The 26,426-nt window shown below is 41.1% G+C and overlaps 1 protein-coding gene across 4 annotated transcripts; it reads right to left on the reverse strand.

Annotated features, from left to right (window-relative positions):
• Positions 1-3,982: 3,982 nt before the first annotated feature.
• LOC307012226 (uncharacterized protein) lies at positions 3,983-12,285 on the reverse strand. Of its 4 annotated transcripts, none has more exons than XM_079638640.1 (6): positions 11,860-12,285; positions 6,935-6,984; positions 6,262-6,310; positions 5,518-5,826; positions 5,130-5,231; positions 3,983-4,551 (listed from the first exon to the last, which is right to left on the reverse strand). In XM_079638640.1, exons 1-6 carry the CDS (start codon positions 11,906-11,908, stop codon positions 4,496-4,498), a joined length of 615 nt encoding a protein of 204 aa, XP_079494766.1. In that variant the 5' UTR covers positions 11,909-12,285; the 3' UTR covers positions 3,983-4,495. The 4 variants fall into 4 exon arrangements, with proteins under 4 accessions (XP_079494766.1, XP_079494765.1, XP_079494768.1 ...); XM_079638639.1 differs by lacking the exon at positions 11,860-12,285 and adding an exon at positions 7,080-7,766; XM_079638642.1 differs by lacking the exons at positions 6,935-6,984; positions 11,860-12,285 and adding an exon at positions 7,080-7,084.
• Between the last annotated feature and the right edge of the window lie 14,141 nt (positions 12,286-26,426).

A 26,426-nucleotide genomic window follows, 5' to 3' on the forward strand; every position in this document is an offset into this window, starting at 1 on the left:
AATCCCCTAAAAAAAAGCTTGAGCGCGAGGTAAACTTTGTGACTGGCACGACGGGCAGCACTTTTCTCCAAGTTCACCGTATCACTCGATCTAAAGCGACTTATAATTGAGGACTATACAGCAAGCGAGTCATCGTAAAGAGGCAAAAATAACGCAAGAAGTGCTCAGAATACAAAGTTCAGGCATTGCTCAGAGTAGCATAAGCCAAACAAGGGAGGATTAAAGGAAAATGTTTGTTGTTTTTTTTAATCATTTTTTTTTAAATGTTAAGAGCTCACGGAAGAGATGAGTTTTCAGTTGTCTTTTTAATGTAGTTAGGGATCTGCATTTCGGACGAGGAATATACAGTATTTTTGATATGCATCATGGTGTTAAATTTATTGAATCCTTTTATTCTTATTATTTATCTTTTTGACTCATTCTGTCTGTGCACTAGAAGCTTCTGTCACCAAGACAAATTCCTTGTGTGTGTGTAGCATACTTGGCATTAAAGTTAATTCTGATTCTGATGCTTTTTTGGATATTACCTTTCATAGGCTATAGTGTGTAATATACTGTAGCTGCTTTGTGAATGTAAAAGGTCTAAAAGAAGACTTTACAACAATTATGTATAAGAAAAAAAACACCTGAATACAATAAAATTCAACACTCAACAGAATTAAAATGATCTAAAGACTGCCCTCTACCGGATAAAGTCATTATTACTCCAAACAGCGTCAGGGACACCACAGTAAAACAATAATTTATTATAATCAAAATTCAGAGGTGCTGCCTGCCACATAAAATGAACACTAATATAAATTATTTTACTGGATGACTAATAAATTGTCAGATGATCTCCTTTTCCCACATCTGTTTTTTCCTCTTCAGAAATCCACAAAAAAGTTAAAATCCACACAGTCATTGTTTCACTGCCATAAAAGAACAAAATTGCTAGAAAATAGTCACACAGATTACTAAGAAGTATAACGGCACGTTGCACAAAAGTTGAGCTCATAAAGTGGCCATTATCATGCATTTCCAGTGGCACTGCATTGATTAACTTTGCAACCAAAATGTGTCCTTATCCATTTATGTACAGGTACAGATCAGGTTCGGGCTTGTTTTAACTGTATGATGTGGACACTGTTACGTTCCCCTAACCGTCTAGTGGTCGGGAGGGGAGGTAACACGTAAAATTAAACAAAAAGGAGGAGGGCTAGAGCACACTTCAATCCAGCTGTCCCAGAGTAAAGACGACACCAGATGATATATATCAAAGAAAGGATTTTATTTACAAAACTAATAAAAAAGGACAGAACATATTACTAAGGTGTAACTCAGGGGAGAGCAAGGCCTAAAATAACAAACAAAACAGCCCACTAACTAATTTTGGGAGGAGTCCTACTAACCTAAGAAAGGTTAAGCAAAAAGAAATAAACAACATACTTCCCTCAACTCTCATGCGATACAAAAACAGGGACTAAAACAGTATTAAAAGAAAAAGGCACTCACCCTACAGCTTCCCTCACAATAGTAACTACTAAACAGGTTAACAGGAACAATACCTTTGGCTTAATTTTTGTTGAAGTGAGATCAAGATCACTTAACACCATAGACCGTATATAAAAGCTTAACACAGGCCACCGCTAAACTCACAACTATACGGTCTCTGAATGAATTTCTTCTTCTGCTAAACACAAAGGAAGATATTTCGAAGAATGACGGTAACCAGACATGGACCCCATAGACTTCCATAGTAGGAAAAAATGCAATTATGTGTTCAACAGAAGAAAGAAACTCAAGTATGTTTAAGAGTGCTTTCACACCCTTAAACATACTTGAGTGATTAGCGCAACACTCTGAGCGAACTCCTCACCACGGGACTTCTCAGGCGCTGCGAGCAAATCACTCCGCAGAAGTAGCAGTGCTTCGCCTTCTGAGAATATAGTTCCCAGTATGTATACGGTTAGAAGATGGCTGTCTCATGTGACCTTGTTATTTGTACACGTGACTATACAAATCACAACATGTAAATAGGAAAATGTTTGGCGTTATTTTGTCACTTATTGGGAGCAGTATGCTAGCTGGAGCCATTTACCTCCAGTCTTTGTGCTATGCTAGGCTAGCGGTGGGTGCGTCAGACAGAGTTACCGCACGCACAGAGATGAGAAGGGTATGTATTATCTTCTAAGGGATAAAGCGAATAAGCTAAAGTCCCAAAAAGTCGGCGTGTTCCTTTAAGAAAACGAAACAACCGAGAAAAATATATGTCTACTACCTCAGATTTAACATCTTGGGCCCTATCTTGCACCCAGCGCAATTGACTTTGAACACCGACGCATGTATCATTCCTATTTTGCACCCGCGCACAGCGGACTTTTCCCTCCACAGACGCACGTCGGTAAATTAGGGAATGAACTTGCGCTCGGGGGGGCGGTTCAGCGCAAAGAGAAGGCGTGTTCCGGCGCAAAACTTCAATGGTGCTATTTTCCAGTTTTAGAAAGCAATTCCGCCACTGACCAGGAAAAAAACAGTCTAAAGACAGTGGCGCGTTGCGCGTTAGTGATGTGGTATTTTAAGGGCGCGTGCTTGGCCATAATGTTAACCCGCATCCACTTTGATTCTCTAATATAAACAGATGCAGCAATTTTCATTTTTGCAAATCATACATTATTACAAGGAAAAATATTAACACACGAGGGAAATCATTGTTGTGTCCGTGAAGATGTGAAAAAGATCTATCTAGATAAAAAAAAATAAAAAAATCTAGATTAGGCTACAAATTTACCCAAATTATACGCCTGTTTAACCTAATTTGGGTGGGTTTCTCCCATCATCCCCAATGTCACTTCTCTGTGTTTTACAGCCCTGACGAGAACGTCGGTTTCCTCGGCTGTGAACCGCTCCTGGCGTGCGCCGGCAAATCCGCCGTTATAATAGCAATCCGCCATGGAACAAGCGCGTCTGCTCTTAAAGGGAATGTGAGAGGACGCTCTGATTGGTTTATTTCACGTTACGCCCAAACCACACCTATGAATAATGAAGCTACTTCAGACCAACCCCTTTTAGATTTGCGTCGGGCGCAAGAGTCATTTATCCGCCGGGAAAATAGCAACAGCGCCGGGATCCGCCCACAAAGTTACTTGCGCTTTGCACTTTGACACTTGCGTTTCAGATCGTTAAAATAGGGCCCCTTATCTTCATCGGGGGATAACATTATAATCTTGTTCACGGTAGAGAAAGCTGCATACATGCGCAAAACTAATTGTGAAGATTTAAATGTAAAAACAGCTTTTGTGTCTTTATCAGCTTTTCCATATATATATATGTGTGTGTGTGTGTGTGTGTGTGTGTGTGTTTACTGGGCCTGATAATCATCACAAATACAGTTTTCTCCATTTATGTTATCCGTTTATATGAATGAATGACTCTCTCGTGAAAGTTGTCTTAGTACTTGTACTCTGCACAATGACAATAAAGTTGAATCTAATCTAATCTAATCTAATCCGTTGCTCTAGTCTTCTTCGTCAACAGCCCGACTTGCATCCCCTGCTGGTGAGGTCAACAAACAGCTATGGAGATTATCGATCGGCAATCTACTGATATTCCTGCCGTTCCCGTCATATGTTGAATTTTCTGTCGAATTTGAACCACTGAATTTGTGGAAGCGAAAAGCGAAATAAAATGGACCGAAAATTGCCTGTCGAATATTATAGGTTGCATTTTTAAACAGAATTAATATTTTGGAAGTGAAATCTGAAAGGTGTATGGATTAGGCTACTGAATTTTTAATAATGAAAACATGTTTGAAATGTTTTGAATTGAAATATTCACCGCTTAAATATACAACCATTATTCAACCAATTTCAGCCCACATAAATGCAAGCCCTAAAAATATAAATGCATTAAAATGCAAGCAGGGTTAATGCAATGCATATTTTTTTTCAAGTAGTGCAATTCAACAGGCTTTTTTGTTTCAAAAACATTTGTCATTGTTTTATTTCCATAAAAATACAAATATAGAATGTTACAGCATAAGAAATTCATCCTAATGAGAAAATAAAATTGCATCATCACAACAAATTCATAGAAAATTCAAAGAAAAAAAACAGAAAAAAATTCTAACATTGTATTAAAATGATCACATATATACATTCCTAATAAAATAATAAATGCAAAAGGTTAATTGGACAATTCATATATTTTTATTTTTTTGGCAACACTTGAACCATTGACTAACACGGACTATTTTATATCTATTAATAAAAAAAAAAAATAATAATAATAATAATAATTAAAAAAAACATCCTTGCTATGTGTACTGTGCTGGACTAACTGGGTCACGGCACTTATATTGTTGCCCTATGCTGGTTTGACTGCTTCTATTGCTCTCCTCATTTGTAAGTCACTTTGGAAAAAAGCGTCTGCTAAATGATTAAATGTAAATGTACAGTAAATGTTTGTTTCTCATCTTCAGGTCTGTTCTTCTCTCTTCTGAAAGTCTTCTGGTTATTTATGCATCCATGTAGTCGTTGTCTGTAACAGTTGTGGTGGGGTTGATGAAGGAGTCTGTGTTAACAAACGTGTAGTTAGTCTGTGTGTGCTGGAAAACCACTGAAGACTGATCTACAAATCTAATCCTGAACACAAACTCATCAGAAACACAGTCAGGACACTAAACCTCATCAGATCATCATGGACAAATGTGATCATAATATGCATTTATGCCAGAGTTGTCTTCAATAGCATTGCATGTCAGAATGCACATCACATCAACAACCCCTAACCTACCTATCACGTTGGCAAATCGTACAAATTCGTATGAGTGAGGTCGTGAGATAGCGTTGCAACGACTGGTGTGAGATTTTAATAAACACTTGCAGGAAACTATTTTGAGCTCTGTGCCATTAGTCATCATAAGACTGAGGAAGAGAAACTCTGTTCATTGACTTCATCTTCCGCTCAGAAAACTAAAGTCTGTATGTTAGTCTTTGAGCTTTTTAAGAAAATAATGAAATGCATAAAGCATGCTCTCAGCACATTGTGTACATATTTTCAGTTTTAGACTTTTGACTGTGGTCATCAGAACTTTTATAATATTCATTGCTGCTATAAATAAGTCAACTTTTACACTGGTAAACACACACCTTTAGCTTTGCTCCTGATGGTGGTCACGATCACTGCCACAGTCATGATGACGAGACCAACAGCAATGAAGGAGGAAAAGCAGATGTAGAATGAAGATACTCCTTCATGATGATCCAAGGAAGCATGGAAATGCGATAACAGGCAAAAAGAAGTTTTGGCTTGAATGCATTGAAATATACAGTCTCATACAGACGCATACAAAGATCAGCTGTATTATTATTATTGTACATTTTTAAACAAACATCACCAGATGAGTAAGAAAGAAAGGTAGAGAAAAGAAGGCATATGAAAATGTTTCAGAATAGGAATATCAAACACAAGCAGTATTGTATCATCTAGGCAGGGATGTAACATCTAAACATCATGGCAGAGATGCATTTGTTTTACCTGAGCGCTTGTAAGTGTAGGTCTGGGTCCGCATGTTTATGAAACCTCTATTAGAATTAACCTCACGCTCACAGGTGAAGGTAGCAGGTGGACTCACAGTGAGCATATACACACATGTTATTTTAGTATCTGAAGAAGTGCAATCGACGGTTTTCTTGGTGTAGGTCAGTTCACTCTCCACAGACAGCTCAAAAGGCTTTATCCACCGACTGTGTCCCCATTCAAACATTCGGTCAAACATGCACACCACTATGACTCTATCACTCTCTTCCAACTGTCGGTACACTGTGATGTCAAACTCTGCATTATCTGAAACACAACATCAACATGCTGCTGAAATATGAACACTACAGGTTTCTGCAACTAAAATTGCGGCAACAATTTTGTGCATCTTCATCTTCTAATGCGCTGGCACTGGATATTTAAATAATAGCTGCACACATTTTAATACATTATTTATGTTCATTAATATCGCCAGCACAAAACATACTTTAATAATCATGTATTTGTGACTAAAGGAAGCCAGATGATGCAATGTCATTGTTTTGAGGAAAGTAATTAATGTTTCTTTTAAGTTAATTCCAGTGTATTAGTTTACTAAAAGACATAAACAATGATAAAAACAACTAGCCAGAATCACTTTAACTTAAAACACGGCAGTTGTGAGATTATAAGAACTTTTAATACAGTTAGAGAATGGAGAAAACTACAAAATAAGGGCAGAATGGAGAAATTAGATCATACTTTCCAAAGGATAATACCCTGACGCCATCTCTCCGTCTCCGTCAAATGCCTGTCCAAGAAAGGCACATAAACACCTCGTGAATAAAATGTAAAGTTATTTTCTATTATAGTAAGTCTAAGGCAGGGCTAAGAGAAGACAATATTTCTGTTCTGTTTATAGAATATATAGACTGCATAAAGTATAAATATTAAAACGAAAAAAACTGATTAAACTGATTGAAAACTGCATCTGCCAACTGTATCTCATTTCAAATATTCGGTCAAACATTCACACATCTCCATAATCTCCGTCCATCACCAGTCTGAACTCTCTGATATCAAGCGCTGTATCATCCGAAACAACATCCACATGCTGGTAAAATATGAACGTTACAGATTTCTGCTGCTAAAATTGTGACTCTTTAACAACTTTTAATCACACAAAAATCGCTGCAAAAGATGCTTTCCAATTCCAACAGGTGTTTTACCATTCGTTGTAAAACTGTGGACCTATTTTTTTCAAACGCATCACACCCATTCTTCCGTTGAGAGCTTGAAAACTACAATGAAACCTGTTGGAAAGCATCTTTTGCTTTGGGGTAAAGACAAATAATATTTATGTTCTGTTTATATAGACTGCATACAATATAGGCCTAAACATCAAAACAAACTCCTGATTAAACTGAATGAAGACCTCTGTAGTTGAATCAGTAGTCAACTCAATCTCTGCTTCCTGGCTTTTCTCTGGATAAAACAAATAACAATCATTTGTTTTTAATGTATGATTTATTACCTGTACACATTATAAAGTAAAACGCAGGAGAAAATAATGTACTTACGTAAAGCGAACATTACAACCAGCAAAAGGACCTGAAAAAGGAGCTTCATCTTGCCTCAAACTATTGTGCTTTCTAACACACTGCTCTAGCCCAGTTTCACACTTCAGTTCTTCTTTACATTTCCTGCATTAAAGTAGTTTAGTTCTTGTCATTTGCATGAGGCACATGTTGTTTTCATTTACTTCACATTCAAATAAGGTCTCCAGATTGATTCAAACTCACATCAATGAATTATCTTTCATAAACATTTGGTTGCCAATGAACACTTTCCCGGTCATTCCACTGGGAGAGTAAAACTCTTTTGATAGTCAAATCTTCAACGGTTTCCCTTCTCAATCAGTGTGTTTCCTTGTCAAAACTCACGTTATTACGACTTTACCTTTTTTCATTAAATATAATTTGCTGCAGGCCATATTGCAGACCTGTTCCTCAAATCTATAGTAAACTAGCATTACAATTTCTTATGAATAGTGAGATGACATTTTAAAGTTTTACAAATATCTGCACGATAACCACCAACAGTTTTAAACTTCCACGGTTTCACAGACAAGGCTTAAGTGTAGTCCCAAACTAAAATGCATATTTGAGCTATGAAAGCAACTTGCAACATATCTTAAAATATGTCTGTGCCATTGTTTGTCTCAAGATGCACATCAGTAATGTTTTTTTTTCTAAGGCACGTTTATAAAATTTGCTTAAATGTTCTAATCTAATCTAAAAGGCCTAATCCTGGCTTAATCTAAGCCTTGTCTGTGAAACCAGGCCTATGCGTCTAATCGGATTGATTGGATCTTATGGTGGGACTCATCTCTTCACCACACCGGCAGGTACAGCAGATTCTGCCATAGTCGTTGCCTGGGTTACGGTAGCGTACTTAAGTGTGGGGTGGAGCTATCAAATTAGGCGCAAAATCATAGGGGTGTGTTTGTTTTGGTGATTTCAAATATCAACATTGGCCAAAAGTGTTCTTCAAAAACTACTGATCCCACCTTTAAGGAAGGAAATGTGTGTTTACCAGTGATTGAAAACATGCGAAACTAGCTCCTAATACCGGCTGTAGTTTTTAGTGTTTTTTTTAAATACATAAATCTCTCGTCTCAGGGGGACATGAGACAGGGAAGCACAGTAATTAAAAAATACTACAGGTTTTCTTCTGATACAAAGCTTAATGCTAATTGGTGAAGTATCCCTTTAATATTTGTTATCTTCCATCTTTATTCAAGGTATACGAGGTGATAATTAGTGAGTTGATTGTAAGGGCAGATTTAGCAGTCCGAGAGGAAAGAGGAGCTGCTCTTAAAGCTCATTTACATTTAATGTTGGTGTTTCCAGTGAAGTTAGTTTCATTGTTAGTTTCTCATTTGTTTTTAAGTCTAATGAGGTTACTGAAAGAGTAAATGTTCGAACAAATTAGAATATTAATGTATTTACTTTATTCTATTGATTCAAACTCAATTTATCATTAAATATTTGGTCCCTGATTAACACTTCTCCCGCCATTCCATTCAAACTGGGAGGGTATACTGTTGTGGAAATTTATCAATATTAAAAACCTGGATGAAGGAGACAAAGTCGATTCTCAAAAGTTTAAACAAAGTATTTTATTTCATGCATGAAATAAGACGTTCTCACCCAGACAGCGTCTGATATGAGAAGGCCCATGGCATTCTCACGCAGAGAGCATCTGACATGAGAAGGCGAAGGCTAGTCCCTTTCGCCAATGTTATATACCCTAACACATCCTGTGTAAAAAACCTTTGTTACCTTAAACCCAGACTTCTTAGCTCATGGTCTCATGTGCTCATGGTCTCATGTCCAACATTATTTATATCAGACAGAACAACTTGTCATGTCAGCAAAAAGTTTCCTGCTTTTAGCTACAGATCTTAACTGCTGATCGAAACTGCGCACACACATATTGTCAGCCTTCACATGACTCAGAGAACATTTCGTTCCTGAAAGTTTGTCCTAACTTTTAACATTTCTAAAAGCTTGGTTTTATATCTTTAATAATGTGCTTTTTACTTATATGATTATTTTCCTTATGAGTAAACAATACATCTTCAACGTTAATAAAAGTTGTACCCAGATAAAAGTAAAAGAACTCATTAAAAAGTACAATTTCCATAACAATACATATAAGGGTATCTGAGTAGTTTTGTGTGTCGAGTTTGAGATGATGAATGTTGGATGTACAGTCAGCGGTTATGATGTTTGGATGTACAGGTCTGGATGAACACTACATCACAGAACAGCAGCAGGAGGCGGGATAGTCCTCAGCGTTCACTTTCAACTCATTTCCATACACATAGTAAACATAGGGTTTCTCTTTCCAAGTGTAGTTCACCCTTGTTATGGTAATGAGCTCGATTGTCTGCCTCTGGAACAAGGAAATATTGAATTACAGAATCAGATTCAGGTTTCATCAGTTTTGTGGAATCATGTTGACATGCACACCATGTTTACATGACCACATTTTTATTATAGTGCAAGTAAACTCTACTGTCATAGACAGACTGATAATTACATATCATTGTCAATATTGAATATGGAAAATGTCCAAATTATAGGTTAAAATTGTGAATAAACACAACAGGTACCTGCTGTAAAATGCGGGAGTTCTTGATATATTTCACCCGATGGTCTCTAATTAAACGCTCAGACGCTATTAAACGCAACAGAAACATCAGGGAAACCCAGCACTGGATATAGACAGTAAACATTCAACCATGTTTATTATCTTCGGCATCTTTAGGCTGATAGGTTAAAAGCTTTTTGAAGCTTATAGAATGAATAAGTCATCGTGATTTCGTCTAGACACTACAATGTACAGTAGAAGTTTGTTTCTCCTCTACAGGCCTGTTCTTGTCTTCTGAAAGTCTTCTGGTTATTTATGCATCCATGTAGTCGTTGTCTGTAACAGTTGTGGTGGGGTTGATGATGGAGTCTGTGTTAACAAACGTGTAGTTAGTCTGTGTGTGCTGGAAAACCACTAAAGACTGATCAAATCTAATCCTGAACACAAACTCATCAGAAACACAGTTAGGACACTAAACCTCATCAGATCATCATGGACAAATGTGATCATAATATGTATTTATGCCAGAGTTGTCTTCAAAAGCATTGCATGTCAGACATCACATCAACGACTGGTGTGAGATGTTAAGAAACACTTCCAGGAAACTATATTGAGTTCTGACTGCCTGATGTGTGAAGCCATTAGTCATCAGATATAAGATTGAGGAAGAGAAACTCTGTTCATTGATTTCATCTTCAGCTCAGAAATCTAAAGTCTGTATGTTAGTCTTTGAGCTTTTTAAGAAAATAATGAAATGCATAAAGCATGCTCTCAGCACATTGTGTACATATTTTCAGTTTTAGACTTTTATCTGACTCTGGACTTTCATAATATTCATTGCTGCTATAAGTAAACTGTTATAAGTAAACACACACCTTTAGCTTTGCTTCGGATGGTGGTCAGGTCACAATCACTGCCACAGTCATGATGAAGAGACCAACAGCAATGGAGGAGGAAAAGCCGATGCAGAATGAAGATACTCTTTCCTCATGATGATCCACGACTGCATATGCAATGACAGGTAAACATAAGTTTAATACAGTCTCATACAGACGCATACAAAGATCAGCTTTATTATCATTGTACATTTTTAAATAGCTAACACCCCAAACATCACCAGATGTGAAAGAAAGAAAGAAAGAAAGAAAGAAAGAAAGAAAGAAAGAAAGAAAGGTAGATAGAAGGCATATGAAAATGTTTCAGAATAGGAAAAAGCAAACACAAGCAGTATTGTATAACATCTAAACATCAGAGATGCATTTGTTTTACCTGAGCGGTAAGTGTAGGTCTGGGTGCGCATTTTGAAATCATCATTCATATTAACCTCACGCTCACAGGTGAAGGTAGCAGGTGGACTCACAGTGAGCATATACACACATGTTATTTTAGTATCTGAAGAAGCGCAATTGACGATTTTCTTGGTGTAGTTCAGTTCACTCTCCACAGACAGGTCAAAAGGCTGTATCCACCGACTGTGTCCCCATTCAAACATTCGGTCAAAGATGCACACCACTATGACTCTATCACTCTCTTCCATCTGTCGGTACACTGTGATGTTAAACTCTGCAATATCTGAAACACAACATCAACATGCTGCTGAAATATGAACACGTTACAGATCTGCAGCTCAAATTGTGCCTATTGTGTGGATCTTTAACTAATGTGCTGGCACTGAATATTTAAATAATAGCTGCACACATTTTAAGACATTAGGCTATTTATGTTAATTTATATCACCAGGCTAGCAAAAATAACTTGCATATATGTACAAAACATACTTTAATAATTAAGTACCGTGTCGTGTGCAAAAGGAAGCCATGATGCAATGCCATTGTTTTGAGGAAAGTAATTAATGTTGTTTTTAAATTACTTCTAGTGTATTAGTTTACTAAAAGACATAAACAAAGGAAAAAAACAAAAACAGAATCACTTTAACTTAAAACACGGCAGTTGTGAGATTAGGGCTTTTCAAATCATAGTTCAAGGACTTTTAATACAGTTAGAGAATGGAGAAAACTGGAAAATTAGGATAAAAATGAGATATTAGATCATACTAGTATCCACTGAGTAATAGGCTGGCTCGTCATAGTCCTGGCATTTCTCTGGATAAAACAAATAACAATGGTTTCTTTTTAATGTATGATTTATTACCTGTACACATTAAGAAGTAAAACGCAGGAGAAAATAATGTAGGCTACTTACGTAAAGCGAACATTACAACCAGCAAAAGGACCTGAAAAAGGAGCTTCATCGTGCCTCAAACTATTGTGCTTTCTAATACACTGGGTGCTTTTCAATTCTTATTTGTGCATCCTCGTTTCCTTTCCTCGCGTCTCAACTCCACGCCCGTAGGACGCGAGGGAAGGACGCAAGGAAAGAAAAGGAGGACGGAGGAATGAAAGCTTTTTTATACATTGGAATACTTGATCACTCGAGCCGCGTCACTTAACAGCGTCATCGGCTGCGCTCAAAGGATCTGCCCTTATGTTGTATTAGTTTGGGGAAATGCATAATAAATAATAATAAAGCAAGATACCCTGTTGAAATGTGTGAGATGTGTGCACGATTTATATAAACTGCAAAGGTAATAAAAAATATTGTGACCGATGTGAATGGAAGGGGGAGGATATTTACGTGCATGACGTTTATTCGATAAACACTGCCCCATTCGATTCCTCCGTCCTCTTTTTCTTTCCTTGCCTCCTTCCCTCGGATCCTACAGGGGCGGAGCTGAGACGCGAGGAAAGGAAACGAGAATGCACACATAAGAATTGAGAAGCACCCCTGTGTGCTTAGCCTTTGAAAAACACAAAAACAGAGTTACGACACTGAACTTTGGAATGCGAAAGTAACGCCTGTTTCCACACGGCACGAGCGGAGGCAGCGCACAAGCAGTGCGTATGGTGAGCGGGAGCAGCACGCGCACACTGGCAGCGTTTGTCGCGCGCAGCTGAACCGCGGCTTGTGTAGGCTACTACAGGCTTTTGAGGTTGTGGTCAACTAAGTACTTTGACAGATTTTGTATATATTTTTTTAAATGAATACATATTGATAGGTAATTGATACCTGAATTATATTTATTATTATATATTATCTGTATTTATTACATATTTATTACGTTCTGCAAAAGAGAAAAACTTTAAGAAATCATTTAGATTGTTGAACTATCTGATACATATCTAATTTACAACCATTACCTATCATAAACATCTTAAAGTTAATTAATAAATGTCTGTAATGACAAACAAGTTCTTAATAGAGACAAATTCTAAAAAAAAGGTGAAAAATTCAACAAAATCATAGATGTCAGTAGCCTATAGACTTTATGTGATGATTATATATATGATTTATGTGTGCTATATTAATCTGTCTATTATATTTACCTTTCTATATTGAGTTGAGTTGTTCGCTCGTGGGCCAGGGAAAGGTTGTCAAAAACACTTTTAAATTACTTACCATCGGCACCAAGAGCCACTGCAACTTCATCCCCATGCCTTTTCCTTTGCCTGCAAGTCTTTCTAAAGCACATTATGTGGATCATAAATAACTATGCTTCTCAACCTTCACGATGAGACGAGTGTCGTCCATTATTGTCGTCTTTTCAGGTGCACTCTGAAGACCACCGCCTGTGACACCACGTGCTTTTGTTTATGATTGTCAGCATGATGTTCTGTTCTTATGCCAATATATACATTGTAGCAAAGTTCGATGTTATGGAAGGAAGGAACCGGCAAATATTTAATAATTTACAAAGATTTGAATAACAAAATAAACAAATACAAAAATGAAAGTATAAGCGAGCAGCCCCCCGCGGACGACTGCTGGCCACACAAAACAGAAACTAAACACAACATAAAATCAGGCCTGTTCCTCTCTCGATCTTCGCCGTCGTCGCTCCTCCTTTATGCTTCGCGCTCCTCCGTGAGAGTTACAAGAGAGTTACATGCATCGCGCAGGTGTTGCTCATTATCAATCACGCCACCGGCCTCGCGCCGGCCCTCGGCCTCGTCCTGCTCGCCACATACCCCCATCGAAGGTCGGGGGTACTCACGAGACTGCGTCTACTGCCCCAGTTTTTCATGAGCTGAACTCAAAGATCTAAGACTTTTTCTATGTACACAAAAGGCCTATTTCTCTCAAATATTGTTCACAAATCTGTCTAAATCTGTGTTAGTGAGCACTTCTCCTTTGTCGAGATAATCCATCCACCTCAGGTGCATATCAAGATGCTGATTAGACAGCATGATTATTGCACAAGTGTGCCTTAGGCTGGCCACAATAAAAGGCCACTCTATAAATGTACAGTTTTACTGTATTGGGGGGGTCCGAAAACCCCCCTGGTGTGACCACCATTTGCCTCACGCAGTGCAACACATCTCCTTCGCATAGAGTTGATCAGGTTGTTGATTGTGGCCTGCTGTGGAATGTTGGTCCACTCCTCTTTATCACACAGCACAATAATAATAATAACTAGAACGTACATTTCCAGAAGAAAATGTGAATGGTGCTTGCAGTGGCAAAACTCGACACTCGGTTGCTAGAGTGTGGTACATGATTGCATACGAGCCAACAACCATGTCTGTACGATGTTCTGCTGCTGAGATATGGCTTATTCATGTTGTTCGGGTGGTTGCTAGGTTGTTCTGGGTGGTTGCTAGGGTGTTCTGGGTGGTTGCTAGGCAGTTGCTAGGGTGTTCTGGGTGGTTGCTAGGGTGTTGCTAGGCGGTTGCTAGGGTGTTCTGGGTGGTTGCTAGGCGGTTGCTAGGTGGTTGCTAGGCGGTTGCTAGGGTGTTCTGGGTGGTTGCTAGGCGGTTGCTAGGGTGTTCTGGGTGGTTGCTAGGTGGTTGCTAGGCGGTGGCTAGGGTGTTCTGAGTGGTTGCTAGGCGGTTGCTAGGGTGTATTGGGTGGTTGCTAGGCGGTTGCTAGGGTGTTCTGGGTGGTTGCTAGGCGGTTGCTAGGGTGTTCTGGGTGGTTGCTAGGCGGTTGCTAGGGTGTTCTGGGTGGTTGCTAGGCGGTTGCTAGGGTGTTCTGGGTGGTTGCTAGGCGGTTGCTAGGCAGTTGCTAGGGTGTTCTGGGTGGTTGCTAGGTCGTTGCTAGGCAGTTGCTAGGGTATTCTGGGTAGTTGCTATGGTGTTACTAGGTGGTTGGTAGTTGTCATAGATGGTTACTATGGTGTTTGTAGCATTTTCTTGGCATGATTTAGCACTTAGCTAATCAAAATTAGCATGTAGCTATTCACTGCTAGCATGTGTAGCATGTAGCAAGTCCTGTTTGCTAGCATGAGTCAAATTAGCCAACCCCCATCTCTATACGATGTTCTGATGCAGAGATATACGCCTTGCAAAACGGTTGCTAGGGTAATCTGTTTGGTTGCTAGGGAGTGGCTTAGCAGCTGCCAATCATGAAGCTCCAAAGTCAGTGTGAATGTATAAACCAACCCCCATCTCTATACGATGTTTTGATGCAGAGATATAGGTCTTGCAAAATGGTTGCTAGGGTACTCTGTTTTGTTGCTAGGGAGTGGCTCCGCAGCTGCCAATCATGAAACTCCAAAGGCTACTTGTCAGTATGAATGATATAAACCAACTCCCATGCCTCTGTGACATTCAGAATGGAAGATATCCCTGTCTGGATTTTGGTTGCTAAGGTGCTCGACAATGGTTGCTAGGGAGGGGCTAGGAAGTGTTGAGGTGATTGGGGATTGGCTGTTTGCTGTCCCGAGTCAAACGAGCCCACCCTCATGTTTCTATGACACTTATATCCTGAGATATCCCTTTGATGTCTTTGAATGGAAGTCTATGGAGCTTGTTGCTAAGGAACTCTAAATAGTTGCTAGGGCGTGGCTTGAAAGCTTCACAATGATCCTGAGAGACTGATTGGTCGTCTGAGTAAAATGAGCCCGCCCCCTTGTCTCTATGACACTGTGATCCAGAGTTATGTTCAATACAAAATCGCTTTCTCTCTCTCTCTCTCCATTTAATGGGACGTCCTACACCATGTTAAGTCAATAGGAAAAGTTTGGGCCGCTCCTGCCCCCCAGGGGTGCAACTTTTACCCCATTGTAAGGTATGTTCTTACAGAGCCTGCCAGCCTCTCCAAATGTGGTAAATTTCACATTTCTACGAAATCCCAACTCTGAGCTATGACTCGTCAAAGTTTGACGTAATGTTAAGTCTATGCGTTTTTTCGTCGACTTTTTCGCCCCTGGGGCGACCACCGCACCCCCGATCGCTTATAAAAGTCATAGCACACCATTCCCGAATAGGCCGCACGTTTTGACACCTCATTCAGGGGTCTGTGACAAAAGCTGCGGGAGGAGTAGCGCGTCAAAAAAGCGGCGGAATAAGAATAATAACTAGAACGTACATTTCCAGAAGAAAATGTGAATGGTGCTTGCAGTGGCAAAACTCACCACTCGGTTGCTAGAGTGTGGTACATGATTGCATACGAGCCAACAACCATGTCTGTACGATGTTCTGCTGCTGAGATATGGCTTATTCATGTTGTCCGGGTGGTTGCTAGGGTGTTCTGGATGGTTGCTAGGCAGTTGCTAGGGTGTTCTGGATGGTTGCTAGGCAGTTGCTAGGGTGTTATGGGTGGTTGCTGGGCAGTTGCTAGGCGGTTGCTAGGGTGTTCTGGGTGGTTGTTAGGCGGTTGCTAGGGAGTTCTGGGTGGTTGCTAGGTGGTTGCTAGGGTGTTCTGGGTGGTTGCTAGGCGGTTGCTAGGTGGTTGCTAGGGTGTTCTGGGTGGTTGCTAGGTGGTTGCTAGGTGGTTGCTAGGGTGTTCTGGGTGGTTGCTAGGCGGTTGCTAGGGTGTTCTGGGTGGTTGCTAGGTGGTTGCTAGGGTATTCTGGGTGGTTGCTAGGGTGTTGCTAGGCAGTTGCTAGGGTGTTCTGGGTGGTTGCTAGGGCATTGCTAGGCAGTTGCTAGGGTATTTTTTGTGGTCGCTAGGGTGTTGCTAGGCAGTTGCTAGGGTATTCTGGGTAGTTGCTATGGTGTTACTAGGTGGTTGGTAGTTGTCACAGATGGTTACTATGGTGTTTGTAGCATTTTCTTGGCATGATTTAGCACTTAGCTAATCAAAATTAGCATGTAGCTATTCACTGCTAGCATGTGTAGCATGTAGCAAGTCCTGTTTGCTAGCATGAGTCAAAAGAGCCAACCCCCATCTCTATACGATGTTCTGATGCAGAGATATACGCCTTGCAAAACGGTTGCTAGGGTAATCTGTTTGGTTGCTAGGGAGTGGCTTGGCAGCTGCCTATCATGAAGCTCCGAAGTCAGTGTGAATGTATAAACCAACCCCCATCTCTATACGATGTTTTGATGCAGAGATATAGGTCTTGCAAAATGGTTGCTAGGGTACTCTGTTTTGTTGCTAGGGAGTGGCTTGGCAGCTGCCAATCATAAAAAACTCCAACGGCTGCTTGTCAGTATGAATGATATAAACCAACTCCCATGCCTCTGTGACATTCAGAATGGAAGATATCCCTGTCTGGATTTTGGTTGCTAAGGGGCTCAACAATGGTTGCTAGGGAGGGGCTAGGAAGTGTTGAGGCTATTCAGGATTGGCTGTTTGCTGCCCCGAGTCAAACGAGCCCACCCTCATGTTTCTATGACACTTCTATCCTGAGATATCCCTTTGATGTCTTTCAATGGAAGTCTATGGAGCTTGTTGCTAAGGAGCTCTAAATGGTTGCTAGGGCGTGGCTTGAAAGCTTCACAATGATCCTGCGAGACTGATTGGTCGTCTGAGTAAAATGAGCCCGCCCCCTTGTCTCTATGACACTGTGATCCAGAGTTATGTTCAATACAAATGCGGTTTCTATGGTGTAGGACAGCCCATTTCATGGGCTGTCCTACACCATAGTACGTGAATGGGGCAACTTTGGGCCCCTCCTGCCCCCCAGGGGTGCAACTTTTACCCCATTGTGTGGTATGTTGTTGCAGAGCCTACCAGCCTCTTCAAATGTGATCCAGAGTTATGTTCAATAGAATATCGCTTACTATGGTGTAGGACAGCCCATTTCATGGGCTGTCCTACACCATAGTACTTCATTGGGGCAACTTTGGGCCCCTCCTGCCCCCCAGGGGTGCAACTTTTACCCCATTGTGTGGTATGTTCTTACAGAGCCTGCCAGTCTCTTTAAATGTGCCAAATTACACGTTTCTGCGACATCCTTGCTCTGAGCTATGAGTCTGTGAATTTTGGTTGCTAAGGTGCTCGACAATGGTTGCTAGGGAGGGGCTAGGAAGTGTTGATGTGATTCACGATTGGCTGTTTGCTGCCCCGAGTCAAACGAGCCTACCCTCATGTTTCTATGACTCTTCTATCCAGAGATATCCATTTGATCTCTTTCAATGGAAGTCTATGGAACTTGTTGCTAAGGTGCTCTAAATGGTTGCTAGAGGCGTGGCCTGATAGCTTCACAATGATCCTGAGAGACTGATTGGTCGTCTGAGTAAAATGAGCCCGCCCCCTTGTCTCTATGACACTGTGATCCAGAGTTATGTTCAATACAAAATCGCTTACTATGGTGTAGGACGGCCCATTTCATGGGCCGTCCTATGCCATAGACAATGAATGGGAAAACTTTGGGCCGCTCCTGCCCCCCAGGGGTGCAACTTTTACCCCATTGTGAGGTATATTCTTAAAGAGCCTGCCAGCCTCTACAAATGTCGTAAATTTCACATTTCTACGAAATCCTCGCTCTGAGCTATGAGGCGTTTTACGTTTTTTTCAATGTAAGTCAATGCGTTTTTTTTCGCTGCTATTTCGCCCGTTGGGCGAACATCGTACGCCGGATCGCTTATAAAAGTCATAGCACACCATTCCCAAATAGGCCGCACGTTTTGACACCTCATTCATGGGTCTGTGACAAAAACTGCGGGAGGAGTAGCGAGACGAAAAAAAAGTGGAAGAAGAAGAAGAATAACTAGAACGTACATTTCCAGAAGAAAATGTGAATGGTGCTTGCAGTGGCAAAAAACACGACCCGGTTGCTAGGGTTTTCTGGGTGGTTGCTAGGCGGTTGCTAGGGTTTTCTGGGTGGTTGCTAGTTGGTTGCTAGGGTGTTCTGGGTGGTTGCTATGTGGTTGCTAGGGTGTTGCTAGGCGGTTGCTAGGGTGTTCTGAGTGGTTGCTAGGGTGTTCTGGGTGGTTGCTAGGGTGTTCTGGGTGGTTGCTAGGCGGTTGCTAGGGTGTTATGGGTGGTTGCTAGGGAGTTCTGGGTGGTTGCTAGGCAGTTGCTAGGGTGTTCTGGGTGGTTGCTAGGCGGTTGCTAGGGTGTTCTGGGTGGTTACCAGGCGGTTGCTAGGGAGTTCTGGGTGGTTGCTAGGCGGTTGCTACGCGGTTGCTAGGGTGTTCTGGGTGGTCGCTAGGCGGTTGCTAGGGTATTCTGGGTGGTTGCTAGGGTGTTGCTACGCAGTTGCTAGGGTGTTCTGGGTAGTTGCTAGGGCGTTGCTAGGCAGTTGCTAGGGTATTCTGGGTAGTTGCTATGGTTTTACTAGGTGGTTGGTAGTTGTCACAGATGGTTACTATGGAGTTTGTAGCATTTTATTGGCATGATTTAGCACTTAGCTAATCAATATTAGCATGTAGCTATTCACTGCTAGCATGTGTAGCATGTAGCAAGTCCTGTTTGCTAGCATGAGTCAAAAGAGCCAACCCCCTTCTCTATACGATGTTCTGATGCAGAGATATACGTCTTGCAAAACGGTTGCTAGGGTAATCTGTTTGGTTGCTAGGGAGTGGCTTGGCAGCTGCCAATCATGAAGCTCCAAAGTCAGTGTGAATGTATAAACCAACCCCCATCTCTATACGATGTTTTGATGCAGAGATATAGGTCTTGCAAAATGGTTGCTAGGGTACTCTCTTTTGTTGCTAGGGAGTGGCTTGGCAGCTGCCAATCTTGAAACTCCAAAGGCTGCTTGTCAGTATGAATTATATAAACCAACTCCCACGTCTCTGTGACATTCAGAATGGAAGATATCCCTCTCTGGATTTTGGTTGCTAAGGTGCTCTACAATGGTTGCTAGGGAGGGGCTAGGATGTGTTGAGGTGATTGGGGATTGGCTGTTTGCTGCCCCGAGTCAAACGAGCCCACCCTCATGTTTCTATGACACTTATATCCTGAGATATCCCTTTGATGTCTTTCAATGGAAGTCTATGGAGCTTGTTGCTAAGGAGCTCTAAATGGTTGCTAGGGCGTGGCTTGAAAGCTTCACAATGATCCTGAGAGACTGATTGGTCGTCTGAGTAAAATGAGCCCGCCCCCTTGTCTCTATGACACTGTGATCCAGAGTTATGTTCAATACAAATGCGGTTTCTATGGTGTAGGACAGCCCATTTCATGGGCTGTCCTACACCATAGTAAGTCAATGGGCCAACTTTGGGCCGGTCCTGCCCCCCAGGGGTGCAACTTTTACCCCATTGTGTGGTATGTTGTTACAGAGCCTACCAGCCTCTTCAAATGTGATCCAGAGTTATGTTCAATAGAATATCGCTTACTATGGTGTAGGACAGCCCATTTCATGGGCTGTCCTACACCATAGTACTTCATTGGGGCAACTTTGGGCCCCTCCTGCCCCCCAGGGGTGCAACTTTTACCCCATTGTGTGGTATGTTGTTACAGAGCCTAACAGCCTCTTCAAATGTGATCCAGAGTTATGTTCAATAGAATATCGCTTACTATGGTGTAGGACAGCCCATTTCATGGGCTGTCCTACACCATAGTACTTTATTGGGGCAACTTTGGGCCCCTCCTGCCCCCCAGGGGTGCAACTTTTACCCCATTGTGTGCTATGTTGTTACAGAGCCTACCAGCCTCTTCAAATGTGATCCAGAGTTATGTTCAATAGAATATCGCTTACTATGGTGTAGGACAGCCCATTTCATGGGCTGTCCTACACCATAGTACTTCATTGGGGCAACTTTGGGCCCCTCCTGCCCCCCAGGGGTGCAACTTTTACCCCATTGTGTGCTATGTTCTTACAGAGCCTGCCAGTCTCTTTAAATGTGCCAAATTACACGTTTCTGCGACATCCTTGCTCTGAGCTATGAGTCTGTGAATTTTGGTTGCTAAGGTGCTAGACAATGGTTGCTAGGGAGGGGCTAGGAAGTGTTGATGTGATTCATGATTGGCTGTTTGCTGCCCCGAGTCAAACGAGACCACCCTCATGTTTCTATGACTCTTCTATCCAGAGATATCCATTTGATCTCTTTCAATGGAAGTCTATGGAACTTGTTGCTAAGGTGCTCTAAATGGTTGCTAGGGGCGTGGCCTGATAGCTTCACAATGATCCGGAGAGACTGATTGGTCGTCTGAGTAAAATGAGCCCGCCCCCTTGTCTCTATGACACTGTGATCCAGAGTTATGTTCAATACAAAATCGCTTACTCTCTCTCTCTCTCCATTTCATGGGACGTCCTACACCATGTTAAGTCAATAGGAAAAGTTTGGGGCGCTCCTGCCCCCCAGGGGTGCAACTTTTACCCCATTGTGAGGTATGTTCTTACAGAGCCTGCCAGCCTCTCCAAATGTGGTAAATTTCACATTTCTACGAAATCCCAACTCTGAGCTATGACTCGTCAAAGTTTGACGTAATGTTAAGTCTATGCGTTTTTTCGTCAACTTTTTCGCCCCTGGGGCGACCACCGCACCCCCGATCGCTTATAAAAGTCATAGCACACCATTCCCGAATAGGCCGCACGTTTTGACACCTCATTCAGGGGTCTGTGACAAAAACTGCGGGAGGAGTAGCGCGTCAAAAAAGCGGCGGAATAAAAAAAAGAATAATAATAAGTATGAGCAATAACACTAATGTTGCTTTGCCTATAGGCAAGCACCATTAACTAGAACGTACATTTCCAGAAGAAAATGTGAATGGTGCTTGCAGTGGCAAAAAACACGACACGGTTGCTAGAGTGTGGTACATGATTGCATACGAGCCAACAACCATATCTGTACGATGTTCTGCTGCTGAGATATGGCTTATTCATGTTGTTCGGGTGGTTGCTAGGGTGTTCTGGGTGGTTACTAGGGTGTTTTGGGTGGTTGCTAGGCAGTTGCTAGGGTGTTCTAGGTGGTTGCTAGGCAGTTGCTAGGGTGTTCTGGGTGGTTGCTAGGCGGTTGCTAGGGTGTTCTGGGTGGTTGCTAGGCAGTTGCTAGGGTGTTCTGGGTGGTTGCTAGGTGGTTGCTAGGGTGTTCTGGGTGGTTGCTAGGTGGTTGCTATGGTGTTCTGGGTGGTTGCTAGGCAGTTGCTAGGGTGTTCTGAGGCATTTTGGGTGGTTGCTAGGGATTTCTAGGGTATTTTGGGTGGTTGCTAGAGTGTTATGTGTGGTTGCTATGGTGTTGCTAGGGAGTTCTGAGGTATTTTGAGTGGTTGCTATGGTGTTGCTAGGGAGTTCTGAGGTATTTTGGGTGGTTGCTAGGGTGTTATGGGTGTTTAAAATCTCTATTAAACGAGTGCATTATAATGAGTGCACGAGGCCGCAAATCTTTATTAAACGAGTGCATTATAATGAGTGCACGAGGCCTGCGGCCTCGTGCCTATGAGTGAGTTTTTATAGAGTATTTAAAATCTCTATTAAACGACTGCATTATAATGAGTGCACGAGGCCTGCGGCCTCGTGCCTATAGCTTATGGTTGCTAGGGTGCTGTAACTGGTTGCTATGGTGTGGCTATGAAGATTTTAGGCCATTCTAGGTGGTTGCTAGGCAGTTGCTAGGCTGTTCTGGGTGGTTGCTATGTGGTTTCTAGGGTGTTCTGGGTGGTTGCTAGGCAGTTGCTAGGGTGTTCTGGGTGGTTACTATGGGGTTAGGGCTAAGGTTAGGCACGAGGCCTGCGGCCTCATGCCTATGAGTGAGTTTTTATAGAGTATTTAAAATCTCTATTAAACGACTGCATTATAATGAGTGCACGAGGCCTGCGGCCTCGTGCCTATAGCCTATGGTTGCTAGGGTGCTGTAACTGGTTGCTATGGTGTGGCTATGAAGATTTTAGGCCATTACTTATTGGCTGCTTGATAATATAAATCCTCTGAGGGAGAGAGAGGGGGAGACATGCAGGGGTGTCAGGCCCTTTGTGTCTGTGTGTGTGAAAAATGACAGTTGGGATTTGAATTTCTGAAAATTCCGCAATGTTAAGTCAATGGGACTTTTTGGGCCGCTTTTTCGTCCGCTGTGCGAACATCGTACACCCGATCGCTTAGAAAAGATATAGCACACCTCTCCTCAATGAGCCGGTCGTTTTGACACCTCACTCAGGGGTCTGTGACAAACGGTGCGGGGCGAGTTACGCGCCGAACTTTTGTGTGGAAGAATAATAAGTATGCAAGATAACACTAATGTTGCTTTGCCTATAGGCAAGCACCATTAATAAGTATGACGGATAACAATAATGATGCCTTGCTACGCAAGCACCATTAATAATAATAAAGGTGTGTCTGATTATTGTTGTTGGTCAGGCACACCTGGAATTAATCAGTTTGTCCAATAATGGCAGACAGGAAACAAAGGAGCTGGCTAAAGTTCAGGAAGTGCATCTGTGCATAAAGTCCATTAGGGGTGTGCATTGGCACTGCCCTCACAATTCGATTCGATTACGATTCACCAGGTAACGATTCGATTCAATTCGATTCTACGATGCATTGCGATGCATCAAAATTCTACTGCACACAACAAGGCAAATTTTTCATCAGTCATGAGGCAATACAAGCAGTCATATATTGAACAACAGATTTTATTGGCTGCTATATGTGTGTCTTATCACTACCATGATCACTGCTGTATCTTTGACATAAATGTCATTAAACAAAATAAAATTGAATGGTACAGGGTATTGTATATGGCATTTTCAAACCTGAAAAAGAAAACATAAATCACTGCTTTCTAGGGCTGTAATCTCCCAATCGATTAGTTGATTGTTGGTCGATACGTTCTGGCTTGACCAAAATTCTGATTGGTCGATTTTTTGCCGCGTTCATTTCATCAGTTTTGCCGCGTTCATTTCATTCGTTTTGCGCGTTCACTTCATCAGTTTTGCGCGTTCATTTCATCAGTTTTGCCGCATTCATTTCATTCATTTTGCGCGTTCATTTCATCAGGTGGAAAGCACTAATTGCTAATGGGGGTGTTTTCAGAGCACCCCTGTTTCACAGGTAACAGTCTGTCTTCAGAACACCCCCCTTGTTTTCACTTCTTTTGGATTATCCCAACCCACTGGAGAAGAGAGACAGTCAGATTGAAGAAAGTAGGCTACTATAAGGTTTGCTGAATATTATTTATTTAATTGAGAGACCGTTTAATTCATAGTCAGTCCTCTTCTACCATGTCAACAAAGACATCGGCAGCATTTTTTTTTTAGAAGACGGGAACATATTATTGGAGCCCAATGCGCGCACTCGCGCAGTGCCACTGTTTGTATTAGTTTTGAGCCTATGCTTTATTTTTCAGTTATTCACTTTATTTCGTTTTTGCTCTTGATCTGGTTTGTTTAATAAATATCATTTTTTTATTAAAATGGACGTGCCTTTTGTGTTTAAGAGTAAAGCTTTAAGTTAATAAGTCTATTCGTGTCTCAGCCGCGAAGCTGCGCTCCTGTGTTCAGCCTCGTCTTGTTAAGTTTCCCATTAACTTCGTAGAATCGAAATGTGCCCAGATGTCCGCTTTTCCAAGCTTTGGGTGCGTTTTTAATTACCCGTCTATCGCGGTCATCTCCCTCCGCCTCAGCCGTCTTGATTGTTGTTGTTATGCCCACGGAAGTAATTAAACTTCACAACTTTATTGTCCAACTCAAGGCCAGAAAATAAACAGTGACATAATCGATTATGGCACTTTGCCGCATCGATGCTGAATCGTGCATATCCCGCATTGCGATGCATCGCCGAATCGATTATTGTTGACACCACTAAAGTCCATTGGCTTTGCCTTTTCACTTTAGTAGACCTTGAGTCAAGTTTTAGTATATTTTGTTGGATTTCGGGTCACATTGATTTATTAGGCCTTTAACAGGCTGATATTGCTGGTGAGAGGTGATTGGAAATTGGTTGTATTTTCTGTTTTTGTATGTACGTTTTTAGATTATACAGACATGATCAAACTTGCACTTGAAACCCCCAAAATCCCATTGTCGTGTATGAACGGCCAAAACCCATAAAAAGTTTTACATTTTAGTTGAAAATGTATTAACGGCCCCATAGAGCTGTTCACGCTTGCTGATGATAATTTAATCAAGATAATTTGATTAGCAACGTCTGGCTGCTACTTACCATTTTAATTCCTACACTATAAAAAAATGCAGGGTTGTTTTAACCCAAATTTGGGTCAAATATGGACAAACCCAACCATTGGGTTACATTTGGGTTAAAACAACCAAGCATGTTTTAGAGTGTATGGAAGCAGTAAGGGTGTACTTAGTTTTTCACACATGGCTTCTCCATTTTCTCAATACTTTATTAGTTGGTAGAAGTAATTATACATTAATGAGGACATTTAATTTTGAAAGAACAAAGTGGTTTTTGCTAAGACTAAAAAAATGTTTTTAAAAAAATTACACAGTGTAGCTTTAATGTTTTTTAAGTACAATCTATTTGGATGTTTAAGTAATTTTAACTTTAATTACATTAAAGTGACTTAAAATTGTTGAAGAACAACTTGTAAAAAAAAGTTGAAGATTGCTTAACATATTTTAACATGTGTTAACATATTAAAACATAACATATATACACGCATATATATATATATATATATATATATATATATATATATATTAGGGCTGTGCGATATTGAAGAAAAATGCGATATGCGATATCTTGCTAAATAATGCGATATTCGATATGCGATACGATATTTATTTTTCTAAAATCAATTAAAATTGTATTAAGAGAAATCATATAACCAAAATTTCAAATTATTTAGGGGAAATAAATCACTACAACTTTTGAAAGTGAACAACAGCAGTTTTTTTATGTTGCATTAACACAAATTACATTTTAACATTACATTTAAATGTTACAATTACATTTTAACAATGTAAACAAACAGAAAATAAAAATATCACTAATACTTTGCTCCACTATATAGTTCGGCCTACATCAACCTGAAAACATGAACATTCAAGTAAACAAAAACACTTGAGAAACAGTGGAGTTACTACTTTGCTCTCTTTTTGTTTTGTTTTTGCCAAGAAAAACCCTGGTTTCCCGACTGTGGCGATCGGAACCATATCCTTTGCCAGATAGCGTGTAATGGCCTTGGTTATCTCACTATGACGGCGGGAACTTACAGGATATGGTGTTATGCTTTCGAAGCTTGATGATATGGATTGTTGCTTGGGTTGGTGAACGAGGGTTGATTCACCTGAGCTTGAAGATTTTTCTGCCGAGCATTGCTGATACAAATCGTTGTGCTTTGCTTTGAGGTGACTGAACAGATTTGAAGTGTTTCCCGTTTTCGTTGCTACACGAGATTTACATGTTTTACATATAACTTCAGTCTGCATGTGGTCATCTCTTTTAAATCCAAAAAACTGCCATATCTTTGAGGTGCTTCTTCGTTTTGGCACTAAATCGTCGGCAGCAGCTGCGGATGTCTCAGGCTGGCTCATTTTATCATATTAGTTTGCTATGAGCGCGTCACTCACTGCGTGCTGGCTTGTTGATGGTCAGACGTCAGAGCAGTGAGCACGCGGGCGCTATGCGCACGCACACACACAACTAACGTCCGCATGTCAGATGATCTGTGTCGTAAAACTATATAGCTTTGTATTAT

The sequence above is a fragment of the Phoxinus phoxinus genome, assembly GCF_949152265.1.
Source record: "Phoxinus phoxinus genome assembly, chromosome: 15".
NCBI lineage: Eukaryota > Metazoa > Chordata > Actinopteri > Cypriniformes > Leuciscidae > Phoxinus > Phoxinus phoxinus.

Bases quoted from the DNA above. Each gene is read 5' to 3' on its own strand.
- LOC307012226 (XM_079638640.1), bottom strand. From the start codon at position 11,908: ATGAAGCTCCTTTTTCAGGTCCTTTTGCTGGTTGTAATGTTCGCTTTA. The intron at 6,311-6,934 runs GTCTTCATTCAG...TTTCTTGGACAG, and splicing joins CTACTGATTCAACTACAGAG to GCATTTGACGGAGACGGAGA. The intron at 4,552-5,129 runs GTGTGTGTTTAC...TTGTTAACACAG, and splicing joins CATCAGGAGCAAAGCTAAAG to ACTCCTTCATCAACCCCACC.